This window comes from Aristolochia californica, unplaced genomic scaffold (genome assembly GCF_029961685.1).
Source record: "Aristolochia californica isolate CCGP_79_NKW_82.1479 unplaced genomic scaffold, dmAriCali1.0.hap1 SCAF_9, whole genome shotgun sequence".
NCBI classification, from domain to species: Eukaryota; Viridiplantae; Streptophyta; class Magnoliopsida; order Piperales; family Aristolochiaceae; genus Aristolochia; species Aristolochia californica.
The window spans coordinates 28,278,512-28,293,749 of record NW_027182290.1 but is presented as its reverse complement, the minus strand read 5'-3'; the positions used below and the strand labels follow the sequence as shown (position 1 = coordinate 28,293,749).

The window sequence follows — 15,238 nt, the reverse complement described above, 5'->3', positions numbered from 1 at the left end:
GTTATAGTGATCTTTTCGACTGCAATTGACGTTTGCTCCGAAATTAATCGTTTCAAGAACTCTGCAATCTCTTCCTTGCTCTTATTGCCCTTCAGGGGAAGAAGGGGCGTTTTGTTCAGCGGACTACGGGGTGTTCGCCCTTCTCTAAAAGTACCAGTAGTGAAAGAACGAAGCAGAGACCTCTTTACTGAACCAGAATCTGTAGCTAGATTGAGACTGCCATCCTCAAATTGTTTCAGGCACTCAAACCTTCTTATCTTCCCGGAAGTGGTCTTACTGATTGTCCTAGGCTTGATTAGCTTAATGGATGCTACAGAGATTCCATGCTCTTCGGCCACTCGTGTTTGAATCTGCTCAACTACTTCCTTATCCACACGCTTACCATCTCTAACCTCTGCAATTATTACCACCCCTAAATGATCAGACCCGTCTGGAACCGAAATTCCTTTTGATGACAGGATTTCTTCAGGCACTCCGATCACCGCGCAGCAGCCTGGACGGAGGATTTCCGACGAGTTTTCGACAGTCTTTTCCACGTCTGCCGAGTATATGTTTCTGCCAGCCACAATAATTAGATCCTTTATCCTGCCAGTAATGAAGAGCTTTCCGTCTATAATCCTCCCCAAATCCCCTGTTCTTGTAAATTTCTTGTCCGGAAGATTCAGCAGGACGTTTCCAAATGTTCTCTGGCCCTGTTCTTCCTTTCCCCAGTACCCAATTCCGGCGCTAGGGCTACTGATCCATATCTCGCCCTCCTTTCCACGTTCGTCATGCTCTATACCTGCTTCTGGATCAACAATTCTGATATCCACGTCCGATTTATCTGAATCAACGTATCCACAACAGACTCTGCCTTGCCAATCTATCAAAATGGGATTCCCCTGTCCGAAAGCACAGCTTACAAAGACACAGTTCTCGGCCAAACCATAACCCGGAGCCATTACTTCTTGTGAAAGGCCGAAAGGAAGAGTGAGTTCTACAAACCTTTTCAAAGTTTTCTGCCTCACTGGTTCGGCAGCTACCATGAGAAAGAACAACGAAGAAAGATCATAATTCCGGACCTTCTCCGTATCAGTCTCCAGCCGTCTCACCACGAGCTCAAACGCAAAGTTGGGTCCCGCGCTGTGGGTAGCTCTGTACTTACTCATGATCTCAAGCCACAGGAGCGGATTCTTGATGAAGGCGATTGGCGACAAGAGAACAGCGGAGCCGCCACTAACCAATGCCGTAAAGAGGCCTCCAATTAGCCCCATATCATGGTACTGAGGCAGCCAACTGATTAATTGGGTGTTCGAGGTACTCTTGTATCTTCTCCTCATCAATTTCACATTATGAGTCAAGCCACCATGAGTGATCATCACACCTTTAGCATCACCTGTAGATCCCGAAGTGAATTGCAGGAAGCACAGATCCTCTGGATTTGATTCAGATTCATCAATTTCCACCCGCACATGGTTGTTTCTGGAATTCTTGACCCATGAATCTGTATGGAGCCATGGGAGGTTGGGCCAGGAACCTGACGATTGCCCCCTGTTCTTGGTCAATAATGCCATATTTCTAACTGCACCTGCACGAACTGCAGAATGATAAGACACAGTGGAAAGAATAGCCACAGCATTGCAAGCTTTTGATATGTTCTCGATCTTCAGTAAAGCTTGGCCACCTCTCTGTAATGGATCGGGTGGCAAAACTGGAACAGGCAAAACTTTAGCTCTTAGACACCCAAAGAAAGCATCAACGAAGTCCAGCCCTGGAACATGGACTAGAAGTACCCTGTCTCCAGGCCTCATAATAGGTTTACTGCTTGATAAGAGACGACGAGCAATTTCAAAAGCATTCGCGTTTAGCTGGCTGTAAGTTCTTTGATTCACAATCTGCCCACTTTCGCTGAGCCAAGTATAGACTGTTTTGTTCTCTGTAATTTTATGAGTTCCCCAGAATTTTAAATAAGCATCAAGAGTAGAGAGATCAGGGAATTTTATTCCTGGCATTTCGTCTATTTGTTTGCGAAGATGATCCTCATTGTTGGAGACAACTGGTAACAGTCTCTGCATCGATGAGGCGGTCTCCATTAATGAAGCTATTTATCATCCAAGTAGTCAACAGCACAGAAAAATTTCGATCTTTACCTTAACGTATGGAAACATCGGCAAGGAACTGTTATCTGCGAAGTGTTTGCAGACAAGAGCCATGGCATAAGATGAATTTCTTTCAGTAAGCTCGAAGGCCATGAGCCCTCCCACATAGTACGTGTTTCGTGAGCCTTGAATGTCAGTCTCCAGCTTCTCGTAAAACCCGTTCTTCATATCTGCAATCCAGATTTCAAAAATCAGTAGCTGTAAACTAACTGGTCTCAATGGAGATGAATGACTACAGAGATGGCCGAAAGCAATTTCTTGAAGTCACCTTCACTTTTGACATGAGGAAAGTACTTGAATCTTCGTTGCAGAATCACTCTCTCAACTTCTCCTCCCATGTTCTTCACGACGTCAATGGCGAACTTGGTCACAGCAGGGCCCATGATATCATCAGAATTACCATACGACCAGAAGAGGAAGATATCAGTGTCTGCGTAAAATCTCTGCATTGCCACTGGATTCCCCATTGTTGCGGGGTCCTCCATGAATTCGTTGAAGTAATAAAACCCCATTGGGATATGCTCAAAACCTTTGATTTTCAATACAGTCGTGTAATAATCAATTGTCTGGACTTGGAAGAACAACTCCTTCTCCAGCTCATTCATATCCATAATTTCTGTTTCTGGAGCACCTGTGGAAAAATTAAAAAACTCAATTAAACGGTTCGGTCCCAAACGTGTTAAAAAGGTAGAGAGACGATCATCATATTCCGTTAATCTTACCATCTGCATCTACGGGAGACCTGTAAGTTCTTCCACCCCTGAAAGGAAAAGCGCCGGAGATGATTATCTTGTCAAATTCCAGTACTCTGTTTGCCCCATCGACATCTTTGATTTTCACAGTAACGCCGTCGGAGGCCCTATTGATGTTCAGAACCTCCGTTCGGTATAGAACTTCAATTGGAAGGGAATGACTAAGCTTTTGCCAAACACTCGTGTAACCGCCCTTAAAACGGCGGATCTTTCCGGCCATTGATGTTCTGGTGAACTCGTGAATGTACGCATATGGCATGTCCTGGACGAAGCCGTATCCGGAAGCTGTATATCCGTAAGCTACAGATTTTGGAACAGATTCAAACCCATTAAGCTTAAGAAATTCCGGCGTCAGCTCCGCTGCAATTTCGCTCATCGCGTGGACCCCTATTCGACCGGAGTCGATCGCCTGATCCTGTAGAAAGAAAGTGAGATTACATCCAGGAAGTATTTGAGCTCTGGGATATATCAGCTAGTCCCTTAGGCCTCTAAAACCAACCTGAAGTTTTAAGGTTAGTGAAATGACTGAGAGATAATCATCTGCCATTTTCGTGTCCTCATACTTGCCGGAGGAACTGTCGATCAGTGCAAACTTGTGAGAGTCCATTTCCTCGAGTTGGCATTCTAGTTCTTTGGCCAAGTGGAAGACAACAGGAGCGGAGTTTGCAGCAAGAACTTGGCCTCCCAGATCATAGATTTTTCCTGAAACTCGTGGAAAACAATATTGAGGAAAAATAATTTGGTGAATGGGAAAGAAGAGTTTCAGAAATATCAATTTCGTTCGGATTCCTTACCTTCGATTTCCACTGATTCGCACATTCCTCCGACTGTTTGGTGCTTTTCTAGAACAGTAATGTTGCTATATCCGAGTTTGGTGAGTGCGTATGCTGCGGACAAACCGCTGGGGCCTCCACCAACTACTCCGATTCTCGTTCGCACCGGAAAGCATGGATGCAACTTGGAGAATTGGTCTTCTACAGATTTCCTTACGTCCATCTTTCTGCAGTTCGATCATCAGATGGAGACCTGTTGGAATCAGAGAGCAAAACGAGCACCATCGTCATCTGTTCTCACATTCGAATTTCACAAACCAATTTTCCAGTCTCAACAAACGATAATCAGAGCAAGAACAGAGACAGCGACAGAACTGAATGTTCCAAATCCTTCTGGAAAAAACATGTGCAGAGCATGGAAAATTCCAGGCACGAACAGAATCTTCCTCTCTTGTTTTTACATCTAAACAGGGTGGTCCGACTGTAAACGAAAGAAATACGATAAAAAATTCCATTCGGTGGGTCGATTGCATTCATCTCAGGAAAAGTGTTGATAACAGACAGGGAAGCCACGTTAAAGTGTGAATTATAAAGAATTGGAGCCGAAGCGTTGCCGGAGAGAAGCCGCCGGACTAGAAATCTACACCCACTTAGTCCGAACGAGATCGAAAAGAAACAAGCATCCCCTTATCTTTTTCTCATGCATTGTTGTTTAATCATCAAAACTAGAGCAGAAACAACAGAAAAAAAACACAGTAATTGAAACTCGATCGAAAGACAGTCGGTAATCTTCAAAGCCTTTTAATGGCGAGTATCATACAAAAAAAAAACTCCCTCTCGATCATTCCAGCAACGGAGGAAAAATGTTTGAATTCCAGTAAAGAATCAAACCCAAAAACAGAACTAACGAAAGTGCAGAAGCTTTCCCGCCAGGATCATGTATTCGAAAAAAAAAAAAAAACTGAAGTGCAATACCGAAACATACGTACCTCAATAAGGGAAAATTTGAAATCTCTCTGTAAATCAACTCGGACCCTAGAACAGAAAGGAGGTTGAAAAGAGGAAAAATTCAACGAACTAACGTAGTCGAATGGAAGTCAATGAATTGCCAAATGGCAGTGGGACGAAGACCTTTTACCGATCTGCCGTTTCTCCATCCTCCATTTGCTGACCTCACTGTCGAATATATAGGAAGCGAACTCTGTTTGTCCAAGGAAACAGGACAAAATTATGTCTGTCTTTGTGGCTCTCAAGTTATTGGTCACTCCGAGAATTTCCAGATACTTATTCTTTTGTCTCCCCCTTCCATGGAAAAATCCGTCTGTCGTTACCTGTACATGACTGAGGCCAATTGGAACCGCCGTTTTAAAACCCAACCCAAGAAGGTGCTTGGCTCCGGTTGATCACAGTAAACACCTAATAATAGAATTTCAAAGCATTTTCTTCTGAAAAATAATGAAAATCAATAAGAAAAGAGACGGACGGAGTCCAAAATGACCGGAAAAACCTCCGGCTATTGAGAGGGAGGTGAGGGTGGGGAAGAAGGGGTCAGCTCCAGTCGACGCCAACCAGTTATCTGTGGAACCAGCAAACCAAAACCTGATTAATCTGGTTTGGCTGGACTCCAAAATGAGACATTACAGAAGGGCCAAACCCGGTTGATGCGATTCAACCAATCAACCAGTTCAAATTTTTAAACGTTGAATTACAGTTTTCCGTAATCAAGAAAAGCATTTTCAAGGATCGGATCTTCGGTTCGCAACTTATTAACGGCATCAATCGTCAAAACCAAAGAGAAGATGATCCAGAATCCCATTACTGCTGGGAAACGGCAGTTGAAGATTGAGAATCTCCTATTGAGGTTGAGATTGAATTTGCAGGCGGTTTCTTTTTTGGCAACAGATTGGGTTGGCAGAGGCTTGGTTCTTGCAGAAAAATAAAGCTTTTTGTATTCAGAACTCGAACTCCTCCAGCAGAAATTTGAGATAATTCTCTCTGGGGATTCCGAAACGATTCATTATTCTTGATTCTATACAACTTATCGTCAAGAGAGATCTCATGAAAATGGTATTTTTTATGAAAACTGACACTGAGAAAGATACGAAGAAAAGCTTCACAGTATCTTCAAATCTCAATATATCAAGTTAACCATCTTCTACGCTGTAACTTTCTGCTGCTTTAGCTTTTAACAGCCATCCTTCATTCAGAATAATCTAAAATACATCCTATCCTGCCATTGACGATTTTAATAGTTTTACGTCGGGAGATTTATATTTTCGAGTTAAATCTGCAACAACAACAAAATTAAAAAAAAAAAAAAATCTAACAATGTTCAGGAGTGTAAAATTAGTAATTTACGCGGTACTTGAGACGAAGAAGACATAATTTTGAATACGTACAAGCGGTGTATCTCAGTGAAAACTGGAGTAGGTCCTCGCAAAAACGAAGAATCCTTTCCACTGCATCTGTCGAACAGCAAGAAACGGCAAATTAGGATCTCAAAATACAAGAAGAGGAACAGCCATGGGCAATATATAAAGGAGAGCAGGTCGTAACTCTACTTTCGTCTCCATTTATGAAAAGGCAGTTGCAGGGATAGACATTAATCTTCAGTAAGGAAGCTTTACATGGGATGAAAGCGTTAATTAATGGGTGAAATCTTAGAAATATGTTTTCAAGTATCTAAGAAAACTGCACTTAAATGAATCAAAATCTGTAAATAAGAGGCATTAACTGCACTTGCCCGAATTCAAACAGATTTTCTTCTCTTTTTTCCCACAAATGTTGCAACACATGCTCTACCCTTATTGCTCATGGCATTGAAAATCGGACGAGATTTTCTTTTCCTTGAATGATGGTAGCCAATGCGTCCTAGAAAGATTATCTTATTTTTATTACCTATTTTTTTAATAATAATAATCAAATTCTTATTTTCTTTTCTCAAATTCATGTAAGGGCAGGGTCATACGCCTCTTATTCTAGAGGACGAAGGTCTCTCCCTTCCGACCCAAGGTTAGAGCTACCATCACTTTTCCTTTGTTCCGATTAGTGCTAAAAGAGTGGCCCAATTATTGGGTATACAATAAAAGTCCCACATTGACTAGAAATGGGGAGGATCATGAATATATAAGTGTGAACAATATCTCTATTGGTATGAGACTTTTTGGGGGTAAAACCCAAGAACAAATTCATGAGGGTTTAAGCCCAAAGTGGACATAGAAGGATATGTTAACCATGCCAGCTTGGTCATAGAAGGGTAACCTTGGTTGAATCTTGCATTGTTAGTAAACCCAAACTACTTGTAGCTTTTATAATTCATGCAAGATTGTATTAATCTCCAGATTCAACTTGGTTGGACAAGGGCCAGTTGGAGAAAGTTACTAAGCAACCAGCTAAGTATTAGACAAAAAAAAATTTAATCTTCTTCATTCTTAACCGGAAGGCAGACGACAAGATCAAAACTGGGAAATCACCACCTAAACCAGCCCAGTAAATGCTCGGCTTGCAATTCCAGGTTTACTCCGTCTATGGCCACAGAGCATTGGCTGTACATGTAACAAACTGCGGATTAATCCGCAAAACACCAAAACAAGCAAACAATGGCCAATCTGATCAGAATTGCTTCACTCTGCTGTAATTTTTCTGACAGATAATTAGCACCCAAGATGAACATAACGAAAGCATCACCTAGCCGACCAAAGAAGCTCGAATCAGGCAAAAAGGAACAGCAGAAGATGAACTAGTCTATGATGCCACAAGGGTGGTTGTGGTAGTAGATTCGCTGCACACTAAACAACCCAAGAAAAGAAACAGTCATGAATTAGATTAAGACACCAGGAAGCAAACAGAGTAAACGAACCAAACTCTGATTCATTGCCATCATGAAATGAAAAGACGACGATGATAATTATATACAAACTGTAACAAATGGGCAGCCTCAGCATTTTAAGAGGAAGTGTATAAAATTTTACCGTATAAGCAGAAGACAGATAATGTAAATCAATAATCGACATGAATCCTGCTCTCTACAAAGGATCAAACGGAACTTGGAATCTTTATCGTTTTTGTCCCTCTCAAGACGCTTTCTGATTGCCATCGCCTTCATTATCAGGTTGTATAAATCCTCTGGAATCTCAGGAGCAAGTCCTAAAAATGGACGAATAAAAAATTACGAATTCACCATGAACGTTGAGGATTAAAGAAGAGAGAAAGATGAAAAACCGTGGGACTTTGCTCCCTGCGATACTTTTAATTTGGGGAATTCTGTTAGAATCACGGAGAATTACACCAATCTGGGACGGGGTTAAGCCCTTTTTCGCGAATGTTCTCCTCGACCTGAAAGGCAAAGCTGAAGACGAAATGCCCTCACTGAATAAAACAAATGAGAGGAGGTTAACACACGCAAACACTCGCATTAGAACAGAAAGAAAAGTAGCATTACCCATGGCTGCCCAGATTCTGTTTTTAGTTTAAATTAAATATTAAGATAGAAGATGAATAGATAGTGTGGATCGATTTTTATAGCTAATCTAATATATAGGACTGAGAAATTCCTTAAGATAGGGCCTTCACCTTTCCCTGAGCATTTTCAAAGATCTCTGAGTTGGGCAAGAAAGAGAGATGAAGAGGTCTTTGTAAAACTAAATTTCTAAATGCATTATAAAATTCATAAACTGAATTAAAATGATGAAAGGAAGTATACAATCAAATTCTAAAACTTGCAGGAAACTGTCAGTCGATCCAAAAACTCTTCCATGGAGAAGACAAACTCTCTTGCTAGACCAAAACCATTAAATGAGAAATTGTTACCATTCTCTTACTTTATTAATTCAATACTTAATATGTATCATTCTCAACCTTTTTCCCATAAACATATTATCTTTATACTCAAATAAAAAAAATTAAATTACATAAATCGTGACAGTAAGTCCTTTAGAACAAGTATTACCTTTGGTACATATCTTTATGAATAAACTTCCAAATGCTCACTCAAGATCACCAAAATTTAAACATACATTATCATTCTTTAAACTTCATGATCGATACCGATACACCCAACGTCAGCCTTCGGCACAGAGCGTCGGTCGACTTCACACGCAGAGAAGGAAGCGTTGGGTCTCGACGCTACACCCAACGCCGGCCTTGGCTATATCTTGATGCGTCGCTGAGGTCTCAATGCAGTCTCTCAATTGCTCACAGCCAGCGTCTCATCCGTTCCGACTTGACTCACCACCCCGCGCCGCCGCCTCCTTTCTTTAGTGCCTCTGCCATTGGTGTGCATCCAACGAGCACACGACACCGGCGCACACAGGCATCCAATACGACGTCTCTCTATTGATGCTCTATAACAACACCTCTTGAGACGTCATCTGGTCAGAGAGCTCCGGCCTGATTGAGGTTCGCCAGGCACCCAGCAGTTTGACAATCGCCTGTGCTGCCTATGGCGATCAGGCATTATTTTTTTGGCTTCATGCTCCCAAGGATCAGGCTCACACAACATAAGTTTGCGTTCGTCGAGAGCTCGAACACACATAACAGCAGAAATTTTTAATGGAATTGGCAGCATGCCAAAGATGAAGCTCTGATACTATTTGACTGAACTTTTAACAGCTCTGTTAACCTTTATTAATCATGTAGCGAATCTTAAAGAGTAATAATACAAGAGATACCCATGAAGCTTTTAAGCACTTTGCGATTAAAAAATAGATTCCCTAATTGCTTGCTGAACACTGCACCCTTCACTGAAACCTCTTTAAATTCATTGTAGCATTTGAGTAAGGCAGTTTAGGTTGCCTCATTTATGTCATGAATAGAGACGTACACAGCCCATATCACCCGACTATTTGAGTGATGCAACGACAGACAAAAGCATCTTTCGCAATTGAAATTATAGATGGATGCTTCCGACAGCATTAATTGTTTTGTTTCATTGCGTAACTCGGCTTACACTTCCCCTTCGCCTCCTTCATTCTCTGGATTAGCTTTTTTCACTGTCACCAGTCGCTTGGCTCTGCAGCTCCCACCGCCAACCGGTACCAACCAACCGTTCTTTTCGTTTTTTGTATTACTTTACTTGTCTCATACTGCCTTTTCCCCTTTTCAATTTTTTCTTCCAAACCTTCTCGATTTGATCGATCGGCTTTAGTGGGTGGTGACTGGTACGGCTGCTGTCGAGCGGAGGCCACCAGACTCCAGAGTTCTCAGACTGATTTCACTCTTTCTAAACTCTGGAATGACGAATCCATTTGAAAAAGGATAATGATCACCAGAAAAAACAGAGAACAAGAACCCGTTCCTTTCTTTTTGTTTCTTTTTTCTTCCCTTCTCGAAACACCCTCTTCTAGCACTTGAAAGCCACCAAAGACAAAAGAATAGAAGAGGGAAAGAGTCGGAGACAGACGAAGCAGGTGTCCAGACGGAGGACGCAGCCTTTTTTTCTGTTTTTTCCTTCTTCCCTACCCAACATCGCAGTAAACGAGACTAAAATCGCTGTGACCTCGACGTACGAGTAAGGAAGAGAATGCGATTAAACAAGAACCCCACCTCTCACCGGCAAAATCATGCATTTAATCAAATATCGGGGCTTTTTTAATAAGATGTAAGAGTAGCAGTCGTGTAGACACAAAGACCACAATTCCCTGAAGAGATCTATCTGTCTACCTCACCTTTCTTAAATAGCGAAATAATTAAAGATAGGATCGGCTACAGAGTTCAGAAAGAACATGTGGCAGACAAAAAGACATTATAGCATGTAAATATAATAAATCCGCAGGCATGAATGAAAACTGAATCAACCCCTTGATCTACAAAATCAAGTAAAAGCATTCAAAATACCAGAATCCAAGTCAAAAATTTAAAATCAACCTACATCGATTGACCAGATAACAATGAAAAACAAAGAAACACAGAATAAAAGGAAGCAGGAATCACATATTCATAGCAGCTACGAGCGTACGGTATTAAATTATACATCAGAGCAGACGCCCAAAACACTGAGTCAATTAAAAAATTGACACCAATCCGTCGCAGCAACCTCTTCATGCAACTACTGTATCTGGCAAAGCGAGATGTTAAAGGTAATGGGGCCAAGAACCTCTAACATTATAGTAGCCCACAACGCCATCACACAACCACAAACGGACCCCTCTCACAACATGCTATCTGTTCTAGCAGGCAGCCTTCTAAAGAAATTCAGAGGAACCGACGGAAGTTTGTGCCGGAATCTTGGATGCCGCAAAACATAGAACCCTGAGAGCAGAGCCACCACCCTGAATGGTGTAACATATAGAACAATAGCAACAATCAAGCAAAATGTCACGAAGAGGGCTGTGGCCCTAGGGTCCCGCCAGCTTAGCAGACTCTGCAACCTCTCCCCTTGTGTTGCCAAGTCACCAACAACAGTTTGTATCCTCCCAGCTACACTTCTCAATCGATCATATCTCATTCTAACAATGTCAGATGGTCGAGATGTTGGGAAAGTGTCAAACTCCTCGTCCAGTTCATCAGGATGAACAGTTTCCGCATGAGAAAGCCTTGCATCCATGTGAGGAGGTTGTCTTGGTCTCCATCGGTAGTACCAGATCCCAATCAAAAAGAGATAGAGAAAAATTGTAGGTAGAATCAATTCTGGGTACAAAACCAGAATCAAAAAGAGAATGTGAATCAGAATGGTCGTCAAAGGGTTCTTCCAATGGCAAATTTGGTCAAACCATCTCCCTACCGCAATCAAACCACTCAATACACTCATAATTCTAAAAAAATTAGCTTTGCTTCTTCGCATGCTCCACATATGGGAATCCATATCCAACATATACTCCACAACCTCTTTCCTCAATGGCGGCTCCGCTCTGCTCAACCTCATGGAGACTATCAGAGTTGCCTGGTGCCTCAAACTATCGAGCTGAGTAACAGATAAAGGATGAAGGTAATGCATTTTGGGAAGCAACGGTTGAGAATATATATGCATCATATTAAGCAAAGATGAACAAGTAAACCTCACAGCCAGCTGGAGCTCCCCCATCTTCTTAACCCCAGATGGATGCAAAACCAAGAGCGGGTATGAGTGGGTATAGACCCTATCAGTTTCAAGTGTCGAAAGCCGAATCCTCACCTTTCCAATCCTGGCATCCTTTGCCCCTGATGCTTTGTCACCATGTAAATGGCAATTATCAAAAACACTAATTGTGATAACAGTACATGGATCAAAAACCTCCCAAGTGTATTGCTCATTCCACTTAGGCATGAAGTTATCAATAATCGTCCTCGTCCGGACCCATTTCTGCCCATATTTGGCAACACAGTATGCATCTGTTGTCCCCCGCCCATCTTTCGTCTTCATTGGCAACAGGCCCTGTGCATTCAAAATACCTAGTTCTAAAACCCCAATACTGGCCTTCCATAGCTGCTTTGCAGTAGGCCGAAGATCACTAGTATAGTGGGTTGACTCATCCAACACATGGTATCCACCATCCAAACAGATCCTTAAATGAATTCTACTTGCAAACTTGGTATCCTTCTTCTTCTCCCCCTCCACAACAATATGCTTCTCAAGATTGTACCACCTTGTATTCACAGGCTTATAATCCAACCTCCTCTCCACGTTCTGCAGGGGAATCACACATTTACCCAAAACTTCGTCTTTGTTTGGTCCGACCCTATCTTCCACACTCAATATCAAATGCTCTTCAAATGGTTCAGCAACCACAAACATGAGATCCTCATTCCACATTGGATTTATATTTCTACTTGGAGAAATTCTAGTTCTTAACGCTTGATTCCCAAGGATGGCCTTGACAAAAACTTCAGGATATCTTCCTTTATCACTAGGTTGCAAATCCTGAGCCTCAATGACATTAACTCTTACATACCAAAGCTTTGGGGAGAGATATACCTTTGATCGGATATTTGCAAGACCTTCACTGTGAACTGTTGCAGCATCTGAATGCCATGCTTCCGGAAAAGCTTCATCGGCCTGGGTGCCCATCCAAACAGCCAACATCAGCTCTCCTTTAACCTTATCTCCTTTTCTGTCTTCCAATCTGTACCATTGGGGGGCTAGTGGGCTGTCAGGAGGCACCCGTTTTGGCACTTCATTCAAATCAAAGATCACGCGCCCTATGATATCATCCTTCACCAAGTCCTTATCCTTCACCATGACTTCAATCGTGGATGACTGGAGTCTGTCCTTAGAGAAGGCAAAGACCTGATTCCACTCGGGGTTAGTCTTCTTTTCAAAATGTCGGGTAGTGCCTTTGTAATTACCAAGCTTTACTTCTACGTAGGGATCGCAACTTCCAGTTATATCTTTCGCAGGGAGGTCCCTGGCTTTTACGACACGCACATAGAGGTATTGCATCTGCTCGACAAGGTCATATGTGCTGGTAAGCTTGTCTCCAGCAACTCCACCACCACCAAGGTGGGGTGAGGTCTCCTTCAAACGGTAGTCCTCCGGTGGGAGAGGACGCTGCATCTTTATTAGAAGCTAAATGCAGAGGATTTCAGACGGTGGGGCAAGGTTAACTTGATGGAGCAAAAAATGTGTGAAGTTGCAATGCTCCCAAACCTAAATACTCGAAATCTTCAACCCCCTGACTTCGGAATCACGATTTAGAGAACCGTTGGAATTTCAAACCATGGAATATATGGACTCCAAGATGAGTTGGATACAAAACCCAAACGGATTTTCTAATTTTGCCTGATGATCGGAGATATAAAAGCAACCAAGGTATCGCGGAAGTAGGAAGTAAGGTAACACGTCACACATACAGGATGGCGGATCAAGAGACACCAGACGGTTTAGAAGATGTAGAACCCAGTGGTGAAGAAAAAGGCCACTTTACTCGAACCTTGAACTACCAACACTCGAGATAAGAACTAAAATCGTGAATATTCTATTCCATCAAGAGGAAAGTAACTCTCGGAAACTTCTAGGTCGACGGAACAGCAAGTGTTTTGAGAACCAATGAAACCGAGTAGGAACAGAAAAAAGAATTCTCCAACATCAAATCGTAGTTCAGGCTATAAACTTCCTCAACCAAAAAGCACAAAGAACGAGTAAGCAATAAATTTTCCACGATCTTCACCGGACGAGGGAAGACAGGACGCAGCTACCACCGAGATTCCGAGATACAAACACGCTCATTTATCTGAAAGATACAGCAGATGGCACTGGTTAGAAAAATCTTCCCAACCATAAACAAATCAATCAAGAATCCTGAAACTTTTTGCAGTTAATATGAAACAGAAGGCATCTTTTGGCTTCAACAGACATACATAAGAACAAAATAAAAAGTGAAAGCATTTTAAAACAACTTCCGCAGCGTTTAAAAGCTTGGAAGAGTCCGTTTAAGAGTTCAGAGTAGCCACAGGGAGTCAAGAATGCAACATAATCACGCCATGGCGAGAAGCTCGATTTGCCAAAAAACAAAAAAAAAAACCGTGTTTACCAACTTCCGAAAACGTTTCACAGATTCAAAGCCTCGGAACCACCAGAGTGCTATGGCAGTGGAAAATGCCACAAACTCCCAAGTTTTCAAGTGGAAAAAACAAACTTAAAACATCAATTTTAAAAAACAGAACATCCGAACCTGTAAGAAGAAAATGCGAGGGAGTGTGAAACAGCGAAAGTACTACTACGGAAACCCTAGATCTTTGATCTAGGTCCAGATGATGAAGCAATGGAGTATTGCCTTTCTCGGTTTATCTATTTTCTTTCTCCTGTTGTTCGCCCTTGCAAGAGGGTGAATCTGTAGGAAAAATGAAAATAGACAAATAAGGAGAAGGAAAAGGGAAAGAGAAGCGCTTCGAGATCTGAAACCAGAACCAACAGAGAGATGCACAGAACCTACACCTTTGCTCTTTTACAGAGAACCCAAGGCACACATTGGACGACTGTGGTCGGGCCTCGCACGTGTGGAGACCGTTGTCGTAATTTAAAAGGAAAAAAATTCCGGCGAATCTGGCCCCGTGGCCAGAGAGGTGCGACCAATATCTCGCAGCCATCAACCGTTTCGCGATCTTTTGATTTTCTCGCGTTACTGACCTTTCGGCTGACAACGCTTAGAATATCACTTTAATGGTGGCACCACCACCACAAAACCCCCGTCGTAAAATTTGTGTTTTTTTCTTCCGAAGAAGGAAATAGGGGTTTTATTCTGCAACAAATTGCAGCCCGAATTAGCTGGAATTTAATGTAACGGGAGTTTTTCACCGTCCCTCGAAACTCTTACAGCAAATTACACCAAACTAGCTGAAGTTTTTCGTAAATAATTAGCTGGAATTTAATGTAGCGGGAGTTTCATCGTCACTCGTAACTCTTACAGCAAATTAAACCAGACTACAGTCTACATCTCACTTCAACACGAACGAGATGGAAGATTGAAGGCTCAAACTTAAAAAGGGGAAGCTTTTCTCTTTGACGCAAGGAAGGAGGAGAAGTGCCGATGAAGAAAGACATGATAGGAGAGTCTTTTAAGTTCCCACCCAGTCGGTTTTTTTCCGCAACAGGAGAGACGCTTTGAAGGGAAGGGAGGAACTGTCTTCCCTTCCCTTCTCACTGTCATGCGAAGAAGAAAGG

At 42.2% G+C, this 15,238-nt stretch overlaps 1 protein-coding gene across 1 annotated transcript; it reads right to left on the bottom strand.

The window, feature by feature from the left end:
* Window positions 1-10,467: 10,467 nt before the first annotated feature.
* Window positions 10,468-14,478, bottom strand: LOC137942219 (FT-interacting protein 3). The gene is made up of 2 exons (XM_068787924.1): window positions 14,250-14,478; window positions 10,468-13,808 (listed from the first exon to the last, which is right to left on the bottom strand). Exon 2 carries the CDS (start codon window positions 13,130-13,132, stop codon window positions 10,811-10,813), a length of 2,322 nt encoding a protein of 773 aa, XP_068644025.1. The 5' UTR covers window positions 13,133-13,808; window positions 14,250-14,478; the 3' UTR covers window positions 10,468-10,810.
* Between the last annotated feature and the right edge of the window lie 760 nt (window positions 14,479-15,238).